We start from the raw sequence: 24,087 nt of genomic DNA, 5'->3' as shown, positions 1-24,087 counted from the left end.
GTTTAAATATAGTAACCCATGTTCAGCTTACAGTCTAAAAAACAGAGGAAGAAATGTAATAAAGGTGTACTTTATTTATTAATAAGTTAACGTAGAGGAAGAATGGCTGGCCAGTATGGCCACAATATGTCATCTATGCTCCTTTTACCCAACAGTGATGATAGAGAATTTTCTCTTTCTCAACTATTTCTGATCAGACCAGCCAAGGCTGCCAATAATCAGTTTTGATTTGAATACCCCTAAAACCAGATTTAATATTCTATATGTTTCACTTGGCTCTGGAGTTCCTGTGTTCATCAGAGTGGGAGCAGTTGTAGACCAACCATTTTCTGTTAATGCACTAAATTGTGAACTTTCGAATGAGTCACCACATTGATGATCTGTCAGTGGCTCTCATGTCCACTCAGTTAATTGGTCTTTTTGGTTCTATCTCAGAAATGTCTTCTGAATCTAGAACTTTTCCTTTGTTCCCACGATCATCTATCTCTTGGACCAACGCAATAAATTGCTAAGGAGGATAGCATTCCATGCTCTCAGAGTTCCACAGAGCATACTTGATCTTACCATTCTTTTGTTAAATTGATGTCAGACTTCGGCCCAGGGATTTGGGTTTTATTAGCCAACCTTTCCCAAATCTCTTTCCCAAATCTAAGTATCCCCCATTACCACTCCCCACACACTCCCCACACGACATATGTTCTTACCGCCCTGAACTCCTTGTCTTTCTCTTATAGCCTGATGTTCTTTTACACTTAGGCATATTCTTCTGACTGAACTGCTTCACCCCTTCCCAGTCCCATTTATCTCTGGCCAACTTTCAAGAGCCAGTTCCAATATCATCTTTTGAACTCCAGTTCTCCCACTTTTTTTCCTCTCTGTACTGCCACAACACAGCGTTCATTCCACTGATTACAATTATATTTACATATCCCTCCTTCAGATTCAGAGCACATTGACTGGCTGGTAATTGGCCATAAATGCTTAGAAAATAAAACTTGTTGGTCTTCATAATTCTATGGTAATGAAAAAATTAATCAGAAAAAGGTTTCTTATATTTCAAAAATGAAAATGATCTATGCTTTTCTGGGATAGAAATCATAGCTCCATTCTTATTCCAGCAGCTCTGGCTGCCAAGAATGTCCAGGGTTTGCTCTTTTTCCATTTTTTTTTTAACTTCTAGCAGAATTTAATTTTGTCTTCATGATTACCATCTTTAAAAAATCATTCCCCCTTTAGCTTTTGCCATTCAAAGTAGGCAAAATTTACAGTTGTGATGAATGAAAGGTCTTAATTGGAATATCCAGGCTCCAGGAATATATGTCTTTTCCAGCTATATTTCAATTACTTTATGCAGATTGAAATCCAACATTTTACTGAATGTCAATTATGGTACCTCTCATTCACAATGCTTTTAGTTTGGTTTTATAATTTAGTCAAACCAGGTAATAGAGCCTGGAGAAAGATCTAAAATCTTAGTTATTTGGCTAGAAATAGATTTGGGGAGACTGAAGTTGGTATAGGCTAAGATCCACATTAAAGGCTTGGTACAAATAGCAGGATTATTGCTATAAATTCTGAATTTGAAATCATTTGAATAGAGGTTAATTTGAAGTTTGCCACTGATATTTATAACACTTTAACAATGCTCTACAAGAAACACTCCAACTATTGAATAAGAACGCTAATAATAAAAACTTGGTTAGCACCTTTAAAATTTGTTATTAGGGTTAATAAGATAAAACTAATTAGAAATAATCATTTCAAATATTCTTATTTATTTATTTAAGTGGACAAAATAAAAGATCTAACTCCAATCTACTGGACCAGACTGGAAGGATAGGAATCCCAAAAGAAGCCTTACCTAAAGAGCCCTTTTCCCATATTTACTTATTTGACCTCAAACTTGTTTTAGCAAGAAAGTTTTACTTTCAAATAGTTACCAATGAATCACTGACAGAGATATCTGAAGAACAAATATTTCCACCAACTATTAAATTGTTAGCTTAGTGTATTTGGAAACAACAAAATGCCACGGTAAAATATACCGTAATTCAAATAATTCATTAATTTTTATTGTTGCCTATCCTTTGGTTAATACCAGTCTAAAGACAAAACAACTTAAATAGTGACCCAGCTTTAATTTTAAAAGTTAATAATTAAAGAAACCTTTTGTTCACTTGTAATGTTTTGACTTAGAAAAGAACATGGCTCCCAAATTTTTAAATACTATCTGTGTTTACGAAGATCGTCCATGTTTTTCTTCAAATTCAATCCATATTTGCAGTGAAGAGGATCCAATTCAGAAATAAGAGTGGGATTTCAGTCAGAGCAGAAGAAAACACCTGCTATTAATCCTAAGAGCACAAGTGGGGTCTGGAGTGTCCGAAGCAGTCGCCACAGCTGTGATTGGAGGTTGACCTCTGCTTCGGGTCTGTCTTGAGCTGGCAGGTGCCAGGACGCCATTCTGTCTGCGCAGAAACATCCCCTTTTGAAGCAGCAGTATTTATTGCTCAATTGTGAATGCAAATTTTTATATGGTCGTGAATTAAGGATCCTTGCTTATGGTAAGCTGTCTAAAGAGGTCTAGTTGACACATGTGGCTTTGGCATTAGTAATTGGACTTTGAGGAAAAAAGTTTTCTTTGCACTCCACTGTAAAATTTTTTTGGAAAAGCTTTGACCTCAAACATGCCATATAACCTAATAAAGTGCCTTGAGAGGACTAGAACAATGAGAGGCTTGGCCTCTGAAATCTCACCAGCAAAAGCAAACTAAAGTTTAAAGAGAAGCTTTTGGTGGGGAAAGGGGTCCGCACAGGGGAGGGGTTCCATAGTAACTGTAAGTAACCTTATAATAGGATTTTCTTCTAGGAGAGTTTTTCTTTTTTTTTTTTTAATTTATGATAGGCACACAGTGAGAGAGAGAGAGGCAGAGACACAGGCAGAGGGAGAAGCAGGCTCCATGCACCGGGAGCCCGACATGGGATTCGATCCCGGGTCTCCAGGATCGCGCCCTGGGCCAAAGGCAGGCACCAAACCGCTGCGCCACCCAGGGATCCCCGGAGAGTTTTTCTTAATTCTAGTATTGGGAAGTGTTTAATTGTGGCACTAGACTATTAAACTTTTCCAAAATAGACCATTCAGGTTTTCTAAAGCAGCTTCTCCCACCATAACTTCCATCAGTGCCTAGAACATTGCCAAACTCTCTATATGCATTGAAAAATGTATATAAAAATGAAAATAGACTTAAAAAACATGCTATTTAAATAAAGACTAGAATATCCATTGTATTTCTTAAACTTGATAGTAGGTATCCTCTCATTCTTTTGGGGGGACTTTCCTTTGCCAAACCAAAGTAAAACCTTACTTGTAGAGCATTAGAGAACATTTTATATGTGTTTAAAAAGACCTAATAAATTCTTTAAACTTAATTTTACAGAAGTAGACACAGTCTATAGCAATTACTCACTACTTGGTTCACTGAAAACAATAATAAAACGTTAACATTTTACTGAAAACATAAAGAAAAATGACTTCCATGGTTTCCCTTTGTTTTAATGGCAAAAGTCTTTTCTGGGATAAGAGAGACAAGGGTTTACTTAGTTGATTCCATTATCTTAGCTCCCATTCTCTCTCTCTGACCCTCCACAATTCCTCTTTCATTTTGAACTTGAGGTCTTGGGGTCACTGCCCAGGATATTGGGAAATGCAATTGGGAGGCATTTCAGAAGGTGTCTGTTGAAGGCAGCCACATTCTTTATTCGAATCTAGTTCTAGAGCTGTGTCCCAACACTTAACCATCCTAACCTGGTCACACAGACTCGGTTAAAGTCCTGGCTAACTTACTTGCAAGAGACCTAACCTTGGTAATCTTTGAGTTTTACTTTTGGCATCTATAAAAGGAATATCATAATACTTTCTTTGCTGGATTGAGAGAAGATTAAATACATTAACAGGTGAAAGTTCTTTGTTAATGGTAAAATACACAAAAATACAAGACATGATATTATAGTTATTATTAAGTTTGTGATAACCTCACAGCTGTTACTCTGAGTGTCATTAAATTCCTGAGAGTGGAAATTTAGTACAGTTCCTCTGTAGCAGATACCTAGCAGGAGATATTTCAGTAGACAGAGTATTCCTACATTTCCACCTGAAGCACCATAGCAAGGACTTAGGAAGGGGTACTTTGCTAGAAGTAAAGTGCATCTAGTCTAGACTTACACTGTCTCCCAGGACTGCTAAAGGTGAAGGTGAGAGATTGAAGGTAAGTCTCAAATGCTCCAAGTCTTCAAGTAGGCTGAGCCCTGAAACATGATTTCATATTTAAGAGCTAGCAGAAAAGCGTATGGATGTCTTTAGATTTAGTATTTCCTGCTGGCATTTTTGCTTAAAGATTAAAGAAAATCTCAGTGTGGCTTAAGAATAGACAGCTGCCCAACAAAGTAGAAAATCCCGAAAAGAGCCACATCTATGTGGTTATCTGATTTATGACAAAGATAACACTGTACTACAATGGGGAAAAGATTCATTTTCAATAAATGGTGTTGGGTTAATCTGATATCCACATAGGAGAAAAAAAAGCATCTTGACTTTGACCTCACACTGTGCATAGTATCAGTTCCCTATGAATTCAGATCTGAGTATGAAAAAGAAAGTAGTAAAGCCTCTTTTTTTTATCTTATTTTTGTTGTTTGTTTTTTCCCCTTCAGTTAGGGCACGATGCCATACCAAACAATATAAGTTTAACATGCTTTAACACTGGAAGTGTTACATTAGTTTCAGGTTACAATATAATGAGTCAGCAATTCTATACATTACTCAGTGCACATCATGTACTCTATATCCTGTGCACCTATTTCACCCATCCTCCCACCCACCTCCCCTCTGGCAACCACCAGTTTGTTCTCTATAGTTAAGAGTCTGTTTTTTTGTTTCTCTTTTTTTTTCTTTGCTTGTTTCTTAATGCCACATATGAGTGAAATCATATGGTATTTGTCTTTCTGTCTGATATATTTCACTTAGTTATACCCTCTAGATCCATCTATGTTATTGCAAATGGCAAGATTTTGTTCTTTTTTATGGCTGAGTGATATTCCATCTGTATGTGTATACTACATCTCTTTTTTATTTATCTTAATTTTTAAAAATTTTAATTCCAGTATAAGTTAACATACAGTATTAAAGTAGTTTTAATAAAACTTATCGCTTTTAGAATAAACATAGAAGGATCTCTTTATGACCTTGGAGTAAGAAAAAATTTCTTCATGGAGCACAAAATGAGATAAAGAGAAAAAAATGTTAAATTGAATTTTATTAAAATTAAGAACTTCTGTTCATTGAAACCCAGTGAAGAGAAATAAACACAATACACAGAGTGGGAGAATATATTTGCAATAAATAACTGATACACGACTCATATTCAAAACAATGTAAAGCACTCTCACCTCTCTCTTGATATATATAGATATTATAATATATATAGAACTCTGGCAAATCTAAAGGACAACTCAATAGAAAAAGGACAAAAGATGTGAATAGACAATTTATGGATGAAGATGCAAAATGGACACCACATGAATTAAAAAGAGTTCAACTAATTAATCACTGGAGAAATACAAATTAAAACAGTGTGAAACTACTACACTTCCCATCAGAATATCTAAAACAAAACAAAACGATGGAAAATACCAAATATTGGTGATGATATAGGGAAACTGATATAGGGAAACTTGAATCTATTCAAGCTATAATTTTTAAAATTTATTAAACATGTTTTTCTTTTTCTTTTCTTTTCTTTTTTTATTAGGGCCCTCCTGGTCCAAAAGGTGATAAGGTAAGAAAATGTGTAGCAGAAACAAATTAAGTTAGTGGAAATCCATTGGTATGATCTATGCTATGTTATATTTTGTAATGAGCGTCACATATGGACTTTATGCTAAAACTATCTACCATCTCATTTTCCTACTCTACAGGGAGAACAAGGTGATCAGGGACCTCGGGTAAGTTGCATTCTTCCAGTCCTGGGCAGAAAGTTGGTTTTCAGCTCCAAACTTATTGAATTAAAGTAGCCCTGGCTTTATAACTGCTTTTGTGTCATGGTTTAGTAATAGCTGGCAAAAATACCATACCATGCCACTTGTAAGTGAAATGGCCTTAATAATAATTAATGGGTACCTCCTATAGCATTGCTTTAACTTGAAACCTTTAAATAGGACACTGTACAATAATTAGCCCTACTGGTTAAGGGCTAGATTCACTAGTAAAAAGTCAATAACAACCATCATTTTGTTTTGTTGGCCGTTGGGTCCTTCAGCTTTGCATGCATTGTTTTGTAATATAGAGGCTACTTGGATTCCTCTTAAATTTGGCCTTTTTCTGCAGTTAAACTTTATGTGCTATTGCATAAATATGTTATATTATAGATGAAAATATTAATGCATTTTATATTTTTATTCTTCATAAATTTGAATAATACTTACTTGAATTTCTTATTTTTTATAGATTTTTTAAACAGATAAAAGATGTAATATAATTTAGCATCCCAGGGAGGAGGGGCATTCTTTTAGTCTTCTCAAATGTGGCTCTTCTAACCATTATAACACAATGGTGAATGCTTCGTTGTTACCTTGGTAGTGCCAAGTCCTCTGCTTCACATCTGTGCCTTATTACCCAAATGTTCAGACATACTGTTCCAATGATGTAGTGGCTCCGTTCAGACATACCTCTCAATTTTCTCATGTCACTATGCACAAAAGCGAGTATTTGGTTGAAGAGTCATTTTTTACAGTGGAAAAGCACTTTTAAAACATTCAGGTTGAAAACAGAAACTGTAGGTTTTGTAAGATTCACTGTGTGTAGTTAATTGTTGAGTTCATTTATAGTGCAGTCAAGGTTCTATTGCAAAAAATGTAGTTGATGCAAACTTGATAAGTTTGTAGTCTTATCTCTTCATGTTCATTAAACTAGATAAAAGGTATGCTATGATTTGTTTTCCTTCAGTTCTTCAGCCATTTCTTTATATAAAAATAATGACCATGCCTCAGAGCATTTTGTTTCTCATGGCAATTATTCTAGCGATGACTAACTTCAAGCTAAAAGCTGATGTTAATGGTTAAGGAGAGTAAACATCGTGATATCTGTCATAGATGTGAATGGAATAAAATTCTCATAAACTTAAATGATTAGAAGAAAGCCACTTGATCTGTATGTGGTGATTATTTCATATGGCATGTCTCCATGTACTGAGTATCAATTCTTTATACATGAAATATCAAAATCACTCAACTTGCCTTCTCCAGGTAAGGGGGAAGCTGTTTCCATTCTGAGAAATCTTCTTTTGGCAAAGGAAGTGAAGGGGTGGTTCACAGCTTAGCTGTCATCAATATGCACACAGTCCTCATTTTCAAAAAGGTGTGTTGGCTTTCATCGTTCCAAAAAGTGATGATTGATTATAAAGGTAGGCCAAATTTTCAGGATGAAACCTGAAACCATGTGAAATTCACCTGGTTTCATGTTGCATTACAAACTAAGACTTGGACCAGGTTCCTTGCAAGTTTGGCCAAAGTTCATGAACTGCTTTGACGAACCCAGACTGCCTTTCATACAGATTTCAGCCAGTTTTCACACTGACTAAGGCCAAGTTTCACACGATTCAGAAGCCATTTAACATTTCAGGTGCAAAGTGGCAAAAATTGATCTCATTTTCCCCACAATTTTGCTTTTTATTGGAGTTTGGATTGATTTTATCATGCAGGGTGAATCTTCATGGGTAAAAAAAAATCTAAAAGTTCCTGTGAAGTGTATGTGAATAAGAAAGAGAACCTACCAAATTGCCTGTCTTTTCTCAGATTCCTAATTTAGAAACAAGGCGGGTCACATTTAGCGCTCTTTGAAAAATAAACCTCCCTTTCTAGTAAGAAAGTATTAGCGACTTATTAGGAAATTTACCATACTAAGATAGTAAAATGAAAGGTTTATATTTCCAGAAAAATCAAAAGTAAGTTAGAACTGGAAAAGTTTTCAATTTTAATGAAAATTCACTTTACTCACATCCTCCGTAGACACACTATTCCAGCTGATGCTCATGGAGACTTGCTTTTCTAAAATGTAGACCTTTGTGTTTGAATATCATGCCCATTTTTATCCTATCATAGTTTTTGAATTCAACTTTTTACATTTGTTTCAAGTAATTTATTTCTTTCCATAATTGACAAAATGACCCTCCATCATTTCAGTTCTTTGTTAGCTCACCTACTGTTATGGGGTTTCTACTGTTTCCTGAAGAAACAGGGCTTCTTGAAGACGGGCTCCATTTTTTTAAATCATTTTTCTTTTTGGCTTCTGAGGTGTCAAACAGGAATATAGTAAGCCATATTATATGATTCAAAGCAGAAAAGTGTTGAAGATAATATAGACATTAAGCAGGTGAAACTATTTTTGAAACATTTGTACATATATTTAGCAATATACATTGAGCTTCTGTTATCTTCAAGATACCATGCTTAATACTTTAGAAACTGTAAATGGAGCCACAGTTTCTCTTTTCTACTACCACCAAATTCAACCTACTATCAGCTCATCTTCTTTATTACAGTAGCAGTCTTCCAAGTAATTTTGCTTCTACTCTTGACCCTGTGTAATCCATTTTCTACACAGCAGCCAGAGGGATCGCTTTATATTGTAAATTAGATCATGTTACTCCCTGTTTTAAACCGTAGGATGAAATCCAAGCCACTTTTCTTGGCCTCCATTAACCTTCAAGATCTGGCCCTTGCCTAACTCTGTAATCTCATCTCACACCATTCTTCCCCTCCCCGAACTGTGCTCCAGCCACCTAGTCCTCTACGTGCACTTCAAACACATCCTACTCATTCCCAACTTGATCACTTTCTATTTGCTCTCTTCTGGTCTTCTGGTGATTGGGTTCTTCTTATCCCTGAGATTTCATCTCAAATACTTTTTTGGGGAGAACTTCTCTAACTACTCAATCTAAATCTGAGATTATCCTATTTTGTATATTTACTTATTTGCTTGTTATCTGTAAAACATGCCCCACCATTTATATGAACTCTATGAGAGCAAGGGCTTGGTCTATCTTGGTTCATACCACCATCAGCTAGAATGATAAGGACTCAATAAATATTTGTCGAATGTTAGAATAAAATATTATTATGTCATTACTGCCGTCAAGTTGCTAATAACTCATGGGTGCCTGAATAAGAAAACCAGGTGGTTGTATGTTATATGCCTTAAATAACAATGCCAAGAGATTCTAGATAACTGAACATTCTTCCATTTTAAATATAATTGGACACTGTGGAAGTGGTGACACTTGTGCTAGGACTTGATAAATGGATAATCTTTAGAAGAGAAGATGAAGAGCAAGCCGTTACACATTCCAAAAAGAAGAAATAATACAAACAATATTACACAAGTGGGAAATGACAGGATTCATTTAAGGACAATAATATTTTATTTGCCAAGTGTATAAGTTAAATATAGAAAAATTACATCATATAAGACTGAAATTTTTTATCAAAGTTATGTTATGGAGCATTTTGAATGTTTAAGTGTGATAGGCAGAAGGAGGACATTGAATATTTTTTAGTACATTTTTTATGTATATTACTGCCAGATTCTTTGGTGTTATTACCAAATGTTCTTTATGAAAATCTACTTGATGATGGTGTTTCATATGGAGTGGAATTGGAAGAGACTGAAAGGGCCCAGGAAAGTGTTAGTCATCCAGAACAAGGTCATAAGAACCTGAGCTATAAAGATAATGACCAGTCTTCAGTGAAGAAGTGAGCAGAGAGGATGGGCTGGCTCAGTCTGGAACATAAGGTATCATTGGAGGTAAGGGACCACACTCAGCAGAATGAGAAGCTGAGCAATGGGGAGGGGCTATGTTGGTGAGCCAAAGAAGAAATTCCAAAGGAGTCACCAAAATATGGGAAAGAGCTCCATGTTCTTTATGGAGCCTACCATATGGGTTTATTTTTCTCATATAATGAGAAGTTTGGAGAAGGTAGTTGATGGGGTTATTTATATAATTCAATGATGTAACTATGGAAGTCTGTCTGAATCTCTTGGCCTTACCTTTGTAATTGTAAGAAGGCTGCTTCAAGTCCAGCCACCACATCTATATCAATAGGGAAAATAAAAGGAGAGGAGTCTGTACCCAGAAAACAAAAATTTCCCCATGAATTTCATGGCAAACTTTTAGCTCATGTCTCATTGGCCAGACTATGTCATGTAGTGACCTCACAGCTAAAAGTGAACCAAAGAGACTGGAGTTGAAAAGGAAAGTCAGGTCATCTTGTAACCAAACCAACATGAGTTCACTCCTTGGTAAGGTATAGATAAAGGCTGCACCAAGTGGAGTTGTCACACAAAGGAAACTTTATCTGTAGCAGATAAAGAGATCACAAGGAATAACTTCCAAAGCTATGACTCTCTGAGCAGGCATGAGTGGATTCCTTTTATTTAGGGTTAGGATGAATATTCAGCAAAGAGAGATTTGGCATCGCGTGTAAAGGTGGGCATAAATTTGCACAGGTGTACTGAAAAAACATGCCTATACGTGCATCGTACACTATGTTAATGAAGCTTTTGCTCCTCCCTGGGCAGAGACTTTACCATTATACTGAGGCATAGATAACTATTGGACAAGGGGAAGGGAGCTATGGGAATCCTCTAAGAGCTAGTATTAATAGGATCTTGGGATCTTGGGCTCGTTATCTCTCCAAGGCCTTGCTTCTACTCAGAACCTTGCCTCTTTGTATGCTGGAATACATCAATTGACCTTGAGTTCAGGTCATTATGGAGACCATTAGTGGATTTGTTAGTGGGGCCTGAAAAGACACAGTAGCTGATTAGGGGGGAAACATTTCTGAAGAGCAAACTTTAAGCTTTCTCCTAGTTTCAAGGTCATTAACCCTATGGGGCACAGTTTCAATCTCACCAATAGGATTTGCCACAAGTATCAAGCAAAAACTTAGACAAAGAGGGAAAACCAGGGATGTGTGACACTAATAGAGGAGAAATTAATTAGAAAGAGTCTTCAAGCAGGGGTGGGAGATGAGTTCAATCTATACTGGATTTACATTCAGGTCTGTGATCGTTGGTGACTTGTGGCCAGGGTCAAGTTAAAAAAAAAAAAATGCAGTCAGGGAATAAAACACTACTGAAGTGAAAATTCAGCACAAATCTTTTAATTGGATGTAGGGGCAGACATTGCAAAAGGTCATAAAGACAGAGCTGAAGTTTCTGGTTTGATAAAATTTGTCAGAAGAATAAGTAAGTCAAATTTTAGTTATGTGGAATTTGTGATCTGGATGAATTATTTCACTGGAATAACATAGCAAACAATTGAAAGCATGAGACTGAGAATCTGAGGTGGTGCCATAACCATTCCATAGCTGGAGTGAACATTGAAAACCTGGAAGTGGAAAAATTGTGTGTGAGAGAGTGAAGTGAGAACCACTTTTAGGGAGTGGGACAAAGAAGGAGAATCAGAAAAGACAGTGAGCTTCATTTAAAGGCAAAACCAGGACACTACAATATTTGAACACTAAAGGATGAACTACTTAAAAAAAAATGGCCCATTAAATGCTCTCAATAAAAGGAAAGGACCGGGATGAGGCCTATAAAAAGCCTGTGGTTTTGATGTCCTGGGGTCATGAGGTATTAAGGGAGTATATTTTGTTAAGCAGTGGAAATCAGAGTGCAAGAAGTTATAAGGTAAATGGTAGGAAAGTTGACAATCTTTGAATACTGTTGATGGCATTTGATTTAGTGCAGAAGAAGGTAGGCTAACTTTTTTTGGCATGAGTTTTCTGTCAGTATGCATTGAACCAATTTTGAGTTTACAATTTTAGGTGTAGTGTAGCAACCGTAGATATCATTTGGTTTTATTCTACAAGACACTGAGTGTTAGATTTCCACCGATGAATGCATCCTGATGTTAGAATTGCACTTTCCTCCTTGCTTCCTGGGGAGATGTCATTACAGATTTGCCATTAATCTTCAGTATATTTCTGCAAACATCATACTTCAGTTAGGTCTTTGGGCTGTATAGTGGGGATGGTGCTTTTTCTGTGATGTCAATCACCAAGACTGTGTTCCATTTCAGCCTCCTAAATTTGTGTGACAGAGTTCCGAGACTGTGACTGTACTGTGTATTCAGGCAAAGGTTGAAGACCTGCTGTCAGGGAGTTGTAGGGGCATTCCTAGACTGAACAAACATTGGACCAAGAAGTAATACCTCCCACATCATAATTATAATCACTAATTACTTAGTCTTACAACCTGTTAAACACCTTTCCAGGCAAGTTGCACACATCATCTCTAATCCTTACTGTGGTTCAGGAAGATAGGATACCAGGAAAGAAAAGTAGGAAAAGTGCATGCACTGGGGTGAATGATTATATCAACATGGGCTGGGGTCAAGCTGGACTGGCATCAAATTCTGACTCCCACTATCTGCCCCTATGGTTATGACAAGAATTAAATAAAATAATGTCTGAAAAAATCTATAGCAAGTCCTTTACAGATCATAGGTGATCATTCTGTCCATAATGCATATGAAGAATCTGGGGTAAAGTAACTTGCCCAAGTTTACATAATTTGTAAGTTGTAGGAAAATGGATTCGTACCTAGCTCTCTCGACCCCTAGTTTGTACCTTTCCAGTGGGTCAGGCTGTTCCTCTATCAACAAGGTAGTTGATATAGTCATCAAGCTCAATGTGAAACAACAGGGATGACAAAAATACCTATGGCTCAAATAATAACACCAATAACAATAAGCAATTTTATTGATCTCTTAAAATGCATCAACCATTCTATGAAGACGTATCTTATTTCAACAACCATGTGAAATACTTGCTTTCATTATTTCCATTTAATAGATGAGGAAACAAAGATTTAGAAAGTTTAAATATTTTGTTCACGACAACAGAGCCAGTAGGTGACAGAGCCAGGATTTGAGGGTAGGTACTTACAGATTACATTTTCCATATATTTTCTCATTTATCCTCAAAAGTAACTCTATGAATTAGTAGCATAAATAAGAATATGACCATTTTTTAAAAGATTTATTTTAGAGAGAGTGTGATTGGGGGAGGGGCAGAGAGAAAGGAAGAGAGAATTTTAAGCAGATTTCCCACTGAGCACGGAGCTCAACAGGAGGCTTGATCTCACAACCCATGAGATCACAAGCTGAGCTGAAACTGATTTGAATGCTTAAACAACTGAGCCACCTTGATTGACACCCCATCATATGACTATTTTTTTTTCTAACGGGGATTGAGCTCAAGCTCAGGTTAAATGATTTGTACAAGTTCTTTGCACACTCTACCATAAGACAATGCTGGGAATCAAACCCAGATTTCAAGTTTTGCTCTCTTTTCATGATAGCAAGCTGCCTGTAGGTGGCTGCCAGGACCTTTTCAACTTTAAAGTTCCATGCCTCTGTGAATGAGAGCGAAACATCTGGAGAACACAAGTGCAAATAGGAGCATCTTTTCCTTGGCTGTCATGGTAGCCTCAGTCTTTACAATTCATGCACTGTTGACCCACCCGCCAGAAAACAAATGAGTAAATGCCTCATAGTCATACCCAAGAACCTCATGTAACATGAGGAAACGGGAAAATGTTGATCCCCATCCAAGGCACATCAGAATACCTAGTTACCTTGTGATAATACAATTTTTCTTCTCAACTTGATGGCACCAATTTGAAGATTATAGTATAATACCAAGATCTCAGTATATTAGCTACTAGTAGTTTTTTTTTCTTTAGGATAAATGACCAGATGAATAAAATCTGCTTTCTCCTGTTCATAATGCTGTGTTTACATGTTCTACAAGGTATTTTGTTGTTTCTGCTCTTATTCTGAGCCTCTGTTTGCAAAAAAATTGCTTTGTATTTCTTCATCACTCACAGAACCTGATTGTCAAGTGTAAAAGACTTGAGACTTTCAAGGCTTTTCCCATTGTTGTCTGCACCCATTACTACTATTACCATCACTTCAAAGAGGATGTTTGCCCAGATCTTAAGGGACCCTGCCCCTGTCATGAATCACAGCCCTGGGAATCACAATGATACTCAAGACTTTGATGTTAATAGCTCATATTTCTTTTCTCTTAGTGACTTAAAACATATTTTTAAAAATAAGCAAAACTGTTTTAATGTTTAATCCTGTCTTTTTAAATTAGGGTACTATGTTGCTCCAAAATTGTGTCAAATATATCAATCAAATTTGGCAATAAAATGAACAAACATCATGAAGTTATCTTTTGACTATACATTAATCTTCTAATCGGTTGGCTACTATCGCCTTGCCAAATGACACGGAGGCCTGATAAGTAAAAGATTTAATGGTTTTTGGTCTTAACATCATCAGCCAACAGCTGGTTTTGAATGAGTCCTGAGCTCTCACAGTTTCAGTAAGCCACCCAGGAGCTCTGCTTAACTATTTTCATAAAATTCTTTCTCTTCCCAATGTATTCAAGTAAATTTTCACAACAGCTGGGACTACACAAATCTGATAGCATCTTAAAAAAATCTTCAACAAGACAGATTAAGTTCCAGAAGAGGACAGCATTTAGAAGTTTATTTTATTATCTTAACCTTTGTTGACTTGAATGATTAAACAGATTCTTTGGCTCTGCTAAAACATTTAGGCCTGGATATTAATTTGATGTCCTTATTTACTTAACCCTTGCCTTTCTCTTCAGCCCTAATGAATACACTACTCATTTGGTACTGAATGTATTGCCTGAGAAAAGGGAAGGGATATAACACAATGGAAAGAAATAAATTGTGAGAAAATTATTTTAATGCTTTCCAGATTCAGCAGAAGTTGGTTGGCATGGAAACAGCAAGCTCATTAAAATTTGCAAACGTTCTTGTTGTATTTTTTATAATCAGAGTTCTCTTTTGAGTGTTCTCTGTCATACTTCAAATCACTAGGAGCAGGTATTGAATTAAATCTAGGAACATTTGTAAATGTGTCCTGATGTGGGTTACTTTATTTATTTATTTTAAAGATTTTATGTATTTATTCATGAGAGACATAGAAAGAGAGAGGCAGAGACACAGGCAGAGGGAGAAGCAGGCTCCATGCAGGGAGCCTGATGTGGGACTTGATCCCGGGTCTTGCCAGGATCACACCCTGGGTGGAAGGCAGACGCTAAACTGCTGAGCCACCCAGGGATCCCCTGTGGGTTACTTTAAAAAAATAAATTATTTCTGCAAACAATTGTTGATATGTAGACAATATTTCCCTTGGAATTCAGTGTTGTGAATTATATCTCCATTATTGATTGTGTGGCCGAGCTTATCAAATAAGAAAAAGACAACACTTTAGGTCTTGTACAATTTTGTCTCATGTAAAAAACTATGTAAGTAAATCTATAAATACAGTAATCCAATGGAGTAAACTTTTATACAAAATATTTGGAAGTAAAAGTGAACAATTTACAAATCTTTATATTAAGACAACAAAAACAAAATAGTGGAAAGCTTGAGATTTGAACCTTTTATTGAAAATTCTATTAATGACCACAGAAGTATTAAAATAAAAAAAAATCCAATCCTAAACGTATCCTCCGACAATGAATTCTGGAGAATGATGCCAACCAGTTTAAATAGCCATTGGATTTTCTTTCAGTGTTTTTAATGTAGTGACCTTCACAATAAAATAATTATTCATTCCATTTTATGAAGTAAAGGAAATATTTCATTTGTCCACACTCTTGTGCTCATTGTTTAAATAAACTGCAGTAGTTTCCTTTTTACTTCTGTACAATTATCTAGATATACACCTTTTAATCTTTTCAGGCTAATGTGCACCATTTCATATTTTTCTTAAAATTGAGTGGAATGAAATATTTTAGAAGAAAAAGGATACATGTGTATATATTTAATATTATTCCATTTATATTTTTTGCATGAATTTTTATAAGTTCTTACAGGTGTTTTCTAAATAAATTAAATAATTCCTTGATACATTCATGATTCTATCAAATATAAAATATACATATTTTATTATTTTTATCTTATATTTAAGCAAGTTAATTTTCACTTGAATTCAAATGTAAGACCTGTATTTATTAATCCATATAGTATGCAGCTATAGTTTGCATTAATGCCTGCAAACTGAAGTATATAATAAAATACACAGAGAAAGATAAACTTGGGTTGGTGACTTTTAATATTAAATAAGGACAAGAAAGTAAGCCTTTAAATAAATATATTCAAATTTGTATTTGAATGGACAAAGAATAAAACATGGCTGATAATATCTATGAATAATGAACATATTGCAAGTAGGAAATACAGAAATTTTAAAGCAATTTACACTAACAAAATCCAACACCATTCCCACTATTCTTCCATCACTTCCAAATGCAGCATTATAGTTGCAACAAAAATGTTAATGAAGTGGATATACCAAATAAAAATTGAGAACGTATGAAATAGCAGGTTTTAAATAGTAAATCATTAAGGGATGCAGAAGGGACTAGAATACAGCTCTATACTTTTGAGTCTTCCCCTCAGAATGAGTGGAATAATGGCTTATGCATTGACAGATGGTGTTTAGGGAAAACAGTTCCTGTAGGTCTGAATGAGATGGGTCTCTGGAAAGTCATTTAGTGCCAAACAGCAGCACCCTTTCATAAGCATACCTGCACTAATGTGTCCAGCAGCTCCTGGTAGCAGACATAGCCTATAAATCACAAGTGGCAAACAGGACTGGCTTTGTCGAAAAATAATGTCAGTTGCAAGGTCTCACTTCAAATGCAGTTCTATAGTGACTTTAGACAGAGACAGAAATCTTTGATTTTTCACCTCTTAGAAGTCAGTTAAATTTTGTTTGAAAACTGCTGATATTCAGAGAAGTCTTTACTGATATACTAGTCTTTTTAATATTTTGCACAAATAAACTTTTGAATTATTTAACACATGCACAAATAAACACAGTAGCAGTAAGAATAAAAATAATAGCAATAGTAATAATGTAACATTATTGTTTTCCTCGTTCCAAATGCCAAGAAAACTGGGCAGTTTTATCATGCTTTATTATTTGTGAGTCTAGCATGAATCTGTTAATAAAGGAACTTTAGGGGTGGAAAAGGTAATATCAAAACCCTCTAATGTAGTATTTGAAACATCAAAAAACTAGTAACATTCATTCCAAGACAGGAATTTTAGTTAGATACAGGCCTGAAAGAATTCACTAGAATTAAGAACGAAGATAGGGAAATGATGATAGATAAGCAAGAGGAAAGAGAAATTGATGTGGCACAGTGTCAGTGATGTTATGGTTTGAAGCCCATGTCATGTGATGTGAACTAGAGAAACTAACTGTAACCCTAGAATGTTCAGTGGAGCAACAGGTAGTAATTCTGCATCGTTCCCATGTCTTCATATCAGCCTGAACATTCTGAGTTTATTGACAGTTGAGAAAAAAGACTGAGTTACCACCAAATTTTTTATTAAGATTATATTTCATTGTTGTTTTAATTTCTTTATGCCCTGGACCTTTCATCAGGCTTATTTTCAGAAGCTGAGTTCATCTATTAAAATTGTGGCCCAACCTCTGTATCTCACCCAAGTCTTGAGCCCATTGTGACTTAGTGGAGGTCATTACCTTGTGAGATTTTCAGAATGGCTTAAGGGAAATTCTGCTGGTAAGGTAGGAAGTATAGAATGAGGGGTGTGGCTCAGGAAGACATGCCCGAATGCAGAGCACACCAGAGAATCTTCTAAAATATGCCTGGTTTTAAGTTGCATAGCCTGTGTTATTTTGTCTTTTTCAAGGTTTACAAGTTGTTTCTCATATTAAGAATTATCAGACACGGGCAGCCCGGGTGGCTCAGCAGTTTAGCGTCAACTTCAGCCCAGGTCATGATCCTAGAGACCCGGGATCGAGTCCCACTTGGGGCTCCCTGCATGGAGCCTGCTTCTCCCTCTGCCTGTGCCTCTGCCTTTCTCTCTCTCTCTGCATCTCTCATGAATATATAAATAAAATCTTTAAAAAAAATTATCTAACACTTGTTTTTGCATAGTCAATTGATTAAAAAATTATACTGTATGTCACTCTGTATGCATGAGTTTGTACATATATCAATTTTCATCAGAGAATTATTCTATCTGTAGAGGTATTTTATATTCATACATCATGTGTGAATATTTACTTAAAATTACAGTTGCCTATATATCTTTGTTAAAAAATTCCCCATGAGTATAGATAATTATTAACATATACAAGCTCTAGATACACTCAAATGTAAACCATTTTTGTTTATTCTTTAATTCCTATTAAGAAAAGATAAGCAATGGTCAACAGACACATGAAAAGATGCTCAACATCACTAATCCTCAGGGAAATGCGTATCAAAATCACAATGAATAATCACCTCACACCAGTCAGAAGGGCTAGCTTCAAAAAGATAAGAAATAACAAATATTGGCAAGGATGTGGACAAAAGGGAACCCTCATGCACTCTTGGCCGGAATGTAAATTGGCACAACCACTGTCGAAAACAGTATGGAAGTTCCTCAAAAAATTAAAAATAAAAACACCAGATGATTCAGTAATTCTACTAGTGGGTATTTACCCAAAGAAAATGAAAACATGAATTCAAAAAGATATATGTATTCCTATGTTTATTGCAGCATTATTTACAGTAGCCAAGATATGGAAGCAACCTGAGTATCCATCAATAGACAAATGAATAAAAAAGATGTACATGTAAATATGCACAATGTACATATATATATGCACAATGTATTACTCAGCCATAAAAAAAGAATGAACTCTTGCCATTTGTGACAACACAGATAGACCTAGAGGGTCTTATGCTAAGTTAAATAAGTCAGAAAAAAATATCATATGATTACACTTATATGTGGAACCTAAAAAAAACAAAACGAAGGAGTAAACAACAAAACAAGCAGACTTTTAAATACAGAGAACAAACTGATCGTTGGCAAAATTGATAAAGAGGATTAAAAGGTACAGACTTCTATTTATAAAATAAATAAGTCACAGAGATGAAAAGTACAACATAGAGAATACAGTCAAAGTATTGTGGAAAGATGAAAGAAGGAAGGAAGGAAGGAAGGAAGGAAGGAAGGAAGGAAGGAAGGAAGAAAGAAAGAAAGAAAGAAAGAAAGAAAGAAAGAAAGAAAGAAAGAAAGAAGAAAGAAAAAGAAACGCCGGGACACCTGCACCCCGATGTTTCTAGCAGCAATGTCCACAATAGCCAAACTGTGGAAGGAGCCTCGGTGTCCATCGAAAGATGAATGGATAAAGAAGATGTGGTTTATGTATACAATGGAATATTACTCAGCCGTTAGAAACGACAAATACCCACCATTTGCTTCGACGTGGATGGAACTGGAGGGTATTATGGTGAGTGAAGTAAGCCAATCAGAGAAGGACAAGCATTATATGGTTTCATTCATTTGGGGAATATAAAAAATAGTGAAAGGGAATAAAGGGGAAAGGAGAAAAAATGAGAGGGAAATATCAGAAAGGGAGACAGATTATGAAAGACTCCTAACTCGGGGAAACGAACTAGGGGTGGTGGAAGGGGAGGTGGATGGGGGGTGGGGGTGACTGGGTGACGGGCACTGAGGTGGGCACTTGACAGGATGAGCACTGGGTGTTATTCTATATGTTGGGCAAATTGAACACCAATAAAAAATAAATAAATAGAAGAAGGAAAGAAGAAAGAAAGAAAAGAAAGAAAGAAGAAAGAAGAAAGAAAGAAAAGAAAGAAAGAAAGAAAGAAAAAAGAAAGAAAGAAAGAAAGAAAGAAAGAAAGAAAGAAAGAAAGAGAAAAAGAAGAAAGAAAGAAAGAGAGAAAGAAAAGAAAAGAAAAGAAAAGAAAAGAAAAGAAAGGAAGAGAGTAAGAAAGAACGAATGAATAAAAGAAAGAAAAGGATGGAAAGAAGGAAGGAAGAAAGGGCAAACATCCAAAACAATCCATGATGTTTTATTGGATTAAATTGATATATCTTCCTTAACTCTTTTTTAAAAATTACGTTTTTATTCAGTATGACATTGCAGAATTTTTAAAGAGAATATAAATTAACTTTTAATAATTTAATGCTTAATTTTTCTTCTTGCATGTTTTAGCCTGCAAGGAAGATTGTTCCCAATGTTCCCATACAAAGTAAGATGGAAACCATCATGATGACAGTTCTTGACCAGTACATGAAAAATTGGCTCTGTCATTGTAGTAGTCTATTGATTAAGCTTTTTTGGCTTAATACTAATTAATTATTTGACAAATATTTGCCTTGACTTGAATATCAGAGAAAAGTTTGAGAGCTAACTCAGAACTCATTAGTATTTTCTTAGCTATCTTACTTCCTTAGAATTTTTAGTGGTTGAGAAAGTCATAAGGTTCTAGAATGCCAGCACTAGAATTTCCTTTTAGGGCTATAATTTTTTTTATATGAAGGGGACTCAAGTATATTCTTTGAATTTAATGTAAGTTATAGCAGCATCTTGTAATTTTTCTATCCTGATTCTTCCTTATTCTCAATTTCTTTTTTATCCTACTGAACTGTTCTTTGAGAAAGTAAAGATTGTAAATCATTAGTACAGTTTGATCAAGTGTTTTGAAAATCAGAAACTATATCGTCTTTATTAGCATGGCTGTTATCCATCATATGGTAAAAAGCTGCTAGCTACAACTTAACCATTTTTATTGATTTTTTAAACACTTCTTTGATATTATGTCTTTATTGTTTAAAGACTTCATATAACAATCAGTATAATTTTGATAATGAGAACAATAGTTAGGAATATTTAATTATATGTTATTCTTTCACTGCCAAGTTGATAACTACTCTGTTTTTTGTTTTGTTTTGTTTTGTTTTGTTTTTAAAGATTTTATTTATTTACTCATGAGAGACACACACAGAGAGGCAGAGACAGAGGCAGAGGGAGAAGCAGGCCTGGTGCAAGGAGCTTGATGTGGGACTCCATCCCGGGATCACGCCCTGAGCCAAAGGCAGCCACTTAACTGCTGAGCCACCCAGGCGTCCCTAACTACTCTGTTTAAATTGAGAACTTCACCCCTACACTCCCCACTTTCATTTTCTTGTATAGATAAACACACATTATTTTGCTTTTGACAAAGTGATATTTCTAAAGAACCTTCGATGTTAGGAAATTCTAGAATATAACCTTATAAAGCCATTTTTAACAAAGCCATTTTTGTTGCCTTTTTTTGCTTAGTACTAAAATTACTTTTTCATCTTGCAAACTTTTGTTTAGTAGTCATTCACAATTATTCAATAATATTATTAAAGAAAATTAATTTTGAGAAGTTACAGGAAAATGGGAATATCTGGCAATCTATTAGACATTTCGGATTTGTTCAGAAAATTAATGTAGAGATTTACAACTTCACCCTTCATTTTACACTTTGCAGCAGAAAAGTCAAACAAAATCAAGATAGAGAAAGCTTGCTATGTCACCAGCACAATGTCGAACATTAATGCTGTAACTCTATACTGGCCTGTGGTATTACTTCCACTTTGGAGCTCTGTCTTTCTAATAAAATGTGTCAGAGAAGAATGCAAAGTTTGAGTCATGGTATCTACCTCGAATCTTATATAGTAACTGTTATAATAACTCAAGATTTTTAGAATGTGTCAAATGAAATGGCATGTGCCAACAGGGTTGTAGTTTGAGAAACTGTCACAATTTATATGGGATTGCCTTTTAGGGTAGAGAGTAACACCCTTAATTGTAGCAGGGTAAAGGAATTCGAAGTCTTTATTTTTCCTTATTTTTGAAAATGTACACTATTTTGTGCAACCTCTCCTCAGATGAGAGGCTACAAACTGGTAGCTTGTGGACCAGATTCTAAGAGGAGATAAATTTTATTTGTCTTTCCCAAATTAGTTGCTAACATTTTAGTTTTGGGCAATTTCATGTAAAATTTTTTAATTAAGAAGCACTGTTGACATGCAATGTTATACTAGTTTCAGGTGTACCATGTAATTATTTGACATTTATATACATTAGGAAATGCCTGCCATGATAAGTGTATTAACATCTGTCACCATACAAGGTTACTACAATATAATTTTTTTATTCCTCTTGGAAAATTGGAATATCTGTAACCAGTGAATACACATTCTTATATAATTTCAGTTGGCTGAGGCTGAATTAAGTCTATCTTCCTTAAAAAATAATAATTTTTTAAATTTATTTTTGCCAGAGAGAGAGAGAGCAAGTATGTGCATGAGTGGTGGAGTGGGGTAGGGAGGGACAGAGAAGCAGACTCTCGCTGAGCAGGGAGCTGGATGCGGCACTCAATCTCAGGACCTTGGAATCATGACCTGAGCAAAGCAGACACTTAACCGACTGAGCCACCCAGGTGCCCCAGTCTATCTGCTTTAGATGGAACATGCATTCTTCATTACACACAGTGACACCTAGTTGATCTTACTTTATTTATTCACATACGTACATTGTCCCTGTTGGCATTGGAGTTTGCAATACCTGAAACAGAGATTAAGATTATTTTGCCTCTGATACTATGATAACAAAGCTCATCAAAATATGCAGACACACAGGTTACAAAACAATTAATGACATTTATTTTCCAGGAAGAAGGCTCCATTATTCCCTTTAATTTATATACCATTTGTTTTTAAATTACATAGAATTCTTCTTACATTGGTGATTGTCAATCTATGGTACTATGGAATTTTATATTTAGTACACTCATCTGTTCAAAGGTGATAATTAGTACTAGTTCATCTTGCCCATCTTGCCATTTGCAGCAATGTGGATGGACCTAGAGGATATTATGCTAAGTGAAATAAGTCAGACAAAGAAAAATACCATAAGATTTCACATATATGTGGAATCTAAAAAACAAAAGAAATTAAAAAAACAAGCTGAAAGCTGAATCTGACCTGTAAATACGGAGAATAAACTGGTTGTTGCCAGAGGGGGGGAATAGGCAAAATTGGTGAGATGGAGTAGGGGATACAGGCATCCAGTTATGGAAGGAATCAGTCACGGGAATAAAAGGTATAGCATAAAGAATATAATCAATGGTATTGTAATAGGATTGTATTGTGACAGATGGAAACTACAATTGTGAGCATAGCATAACCTGAAACTAATATAATATTGTATTTTATAACATACAAAGTTATTGAATCACTATGTTATACACCTGAAACTAATGTAACATTGTGTGTCAACTATACTCAAATGAAAAAACATAATACTATTTCAAACTTGGTAGTTTTTAAAATCAAGTATCAATATAATTTATGTTATCTTAAAGATTTTTGGGCAATTAAAGTATTAAGTATGAATTGTAGAATAACAAAATTTTCAGTTATCCCAGTTGTATATAAAATAGAATAATAAGGGATCCCTGGGTGGCACAGCGGTTTGGCGCCTGCCTTTGGCCCAGGGCGCGATCCTGGAGACCCGGGATCGAATCCCACATCAGGCTCCTGGTGCATGGAGCCTGCTTCTCCCTCTGCCTGTGTCTCTGCCTCTCTCTGTGTGTCTCTCATGAATAAATAAAATCTTAAAAAAAAAAAAAGAAAGAAACAATGAAGACTTTGAAGACTTGTATTTCAGAGTCATTCCTCTGAGGAAAAATTTGACCCCAAATTTCAGAATTTTCTTCGGGTTTTTCTTAAAAGTATAGATGTTGGTTTATTACTGAAGATGATATATAGTTTAGACATCTATATAGATTGTAGTTGAAATTCATAGGTATTTAAAATCATAATACAAAGTTAGTTTCATATTTTTTATTGGACCCAAATAATTTCCTTTATAATACTAGTCAGTATACTTCTGGAAACATTCTTATTTTAAGGCACTGTGTATATTTTCTGGGTTTTTGTTGTGGTGGTTGCAGAGTGGATTAATGGAAACATCTCCCCTTATAGCACTTCTAGCAAAATAGTCTTGGAACACCAATAAAAAACAAGTTCATAAATTGTTTAGAATTGCCTTTTATAGCTATACTGACAAATCTTAAGGAAAGGACTAATTTGGGCTAGTATTATTTGATCTT

The 24,087-nt window shown here is 35.3% G+C and overlaps 1 protein-coding gene across 1 annotated transcript in view; it reads left to right on the top strand.

Annotated features, from left to right (window-relative positions):
- COL25A1 (collagen type XXV alpha 1 chain) overlaps positions 1–24,087 on the top strand; it is a 446,874-nt gene that overhangs the window by 287,256 nt on the left and 135,531 nt on the right. Inside the window, exons 6-7 of the mRNA XM_077882265.1 lie at positions 5,808–5,834; positions 5,974–6,000. Coding sequence (XP_077738391.1) covers positions 5,808–5,834; positions 5,974–6,000 — 54 coding nt within the window. The remainder of the gene's footprint in view (positions 1–5,807; positions 5,835–5,973; positions 6,001–24,087) is intronic.

This window comes from Canis aureus, chromosome 33 (assembly GCF_053574225.1).
Source record: "Canis aureus isolate CA01 chromosome 33, VMU_Caureus_v.1.0, whole genome shotgun sequence".
NCBI lineage: Eukaryota > Metazoa > Chordata > Mammalia > Carnivora > Canidae > Canis > Canis aureus.
This window is presented reverse-complemented; position numbering and strand designations above follow the sequence as displayed.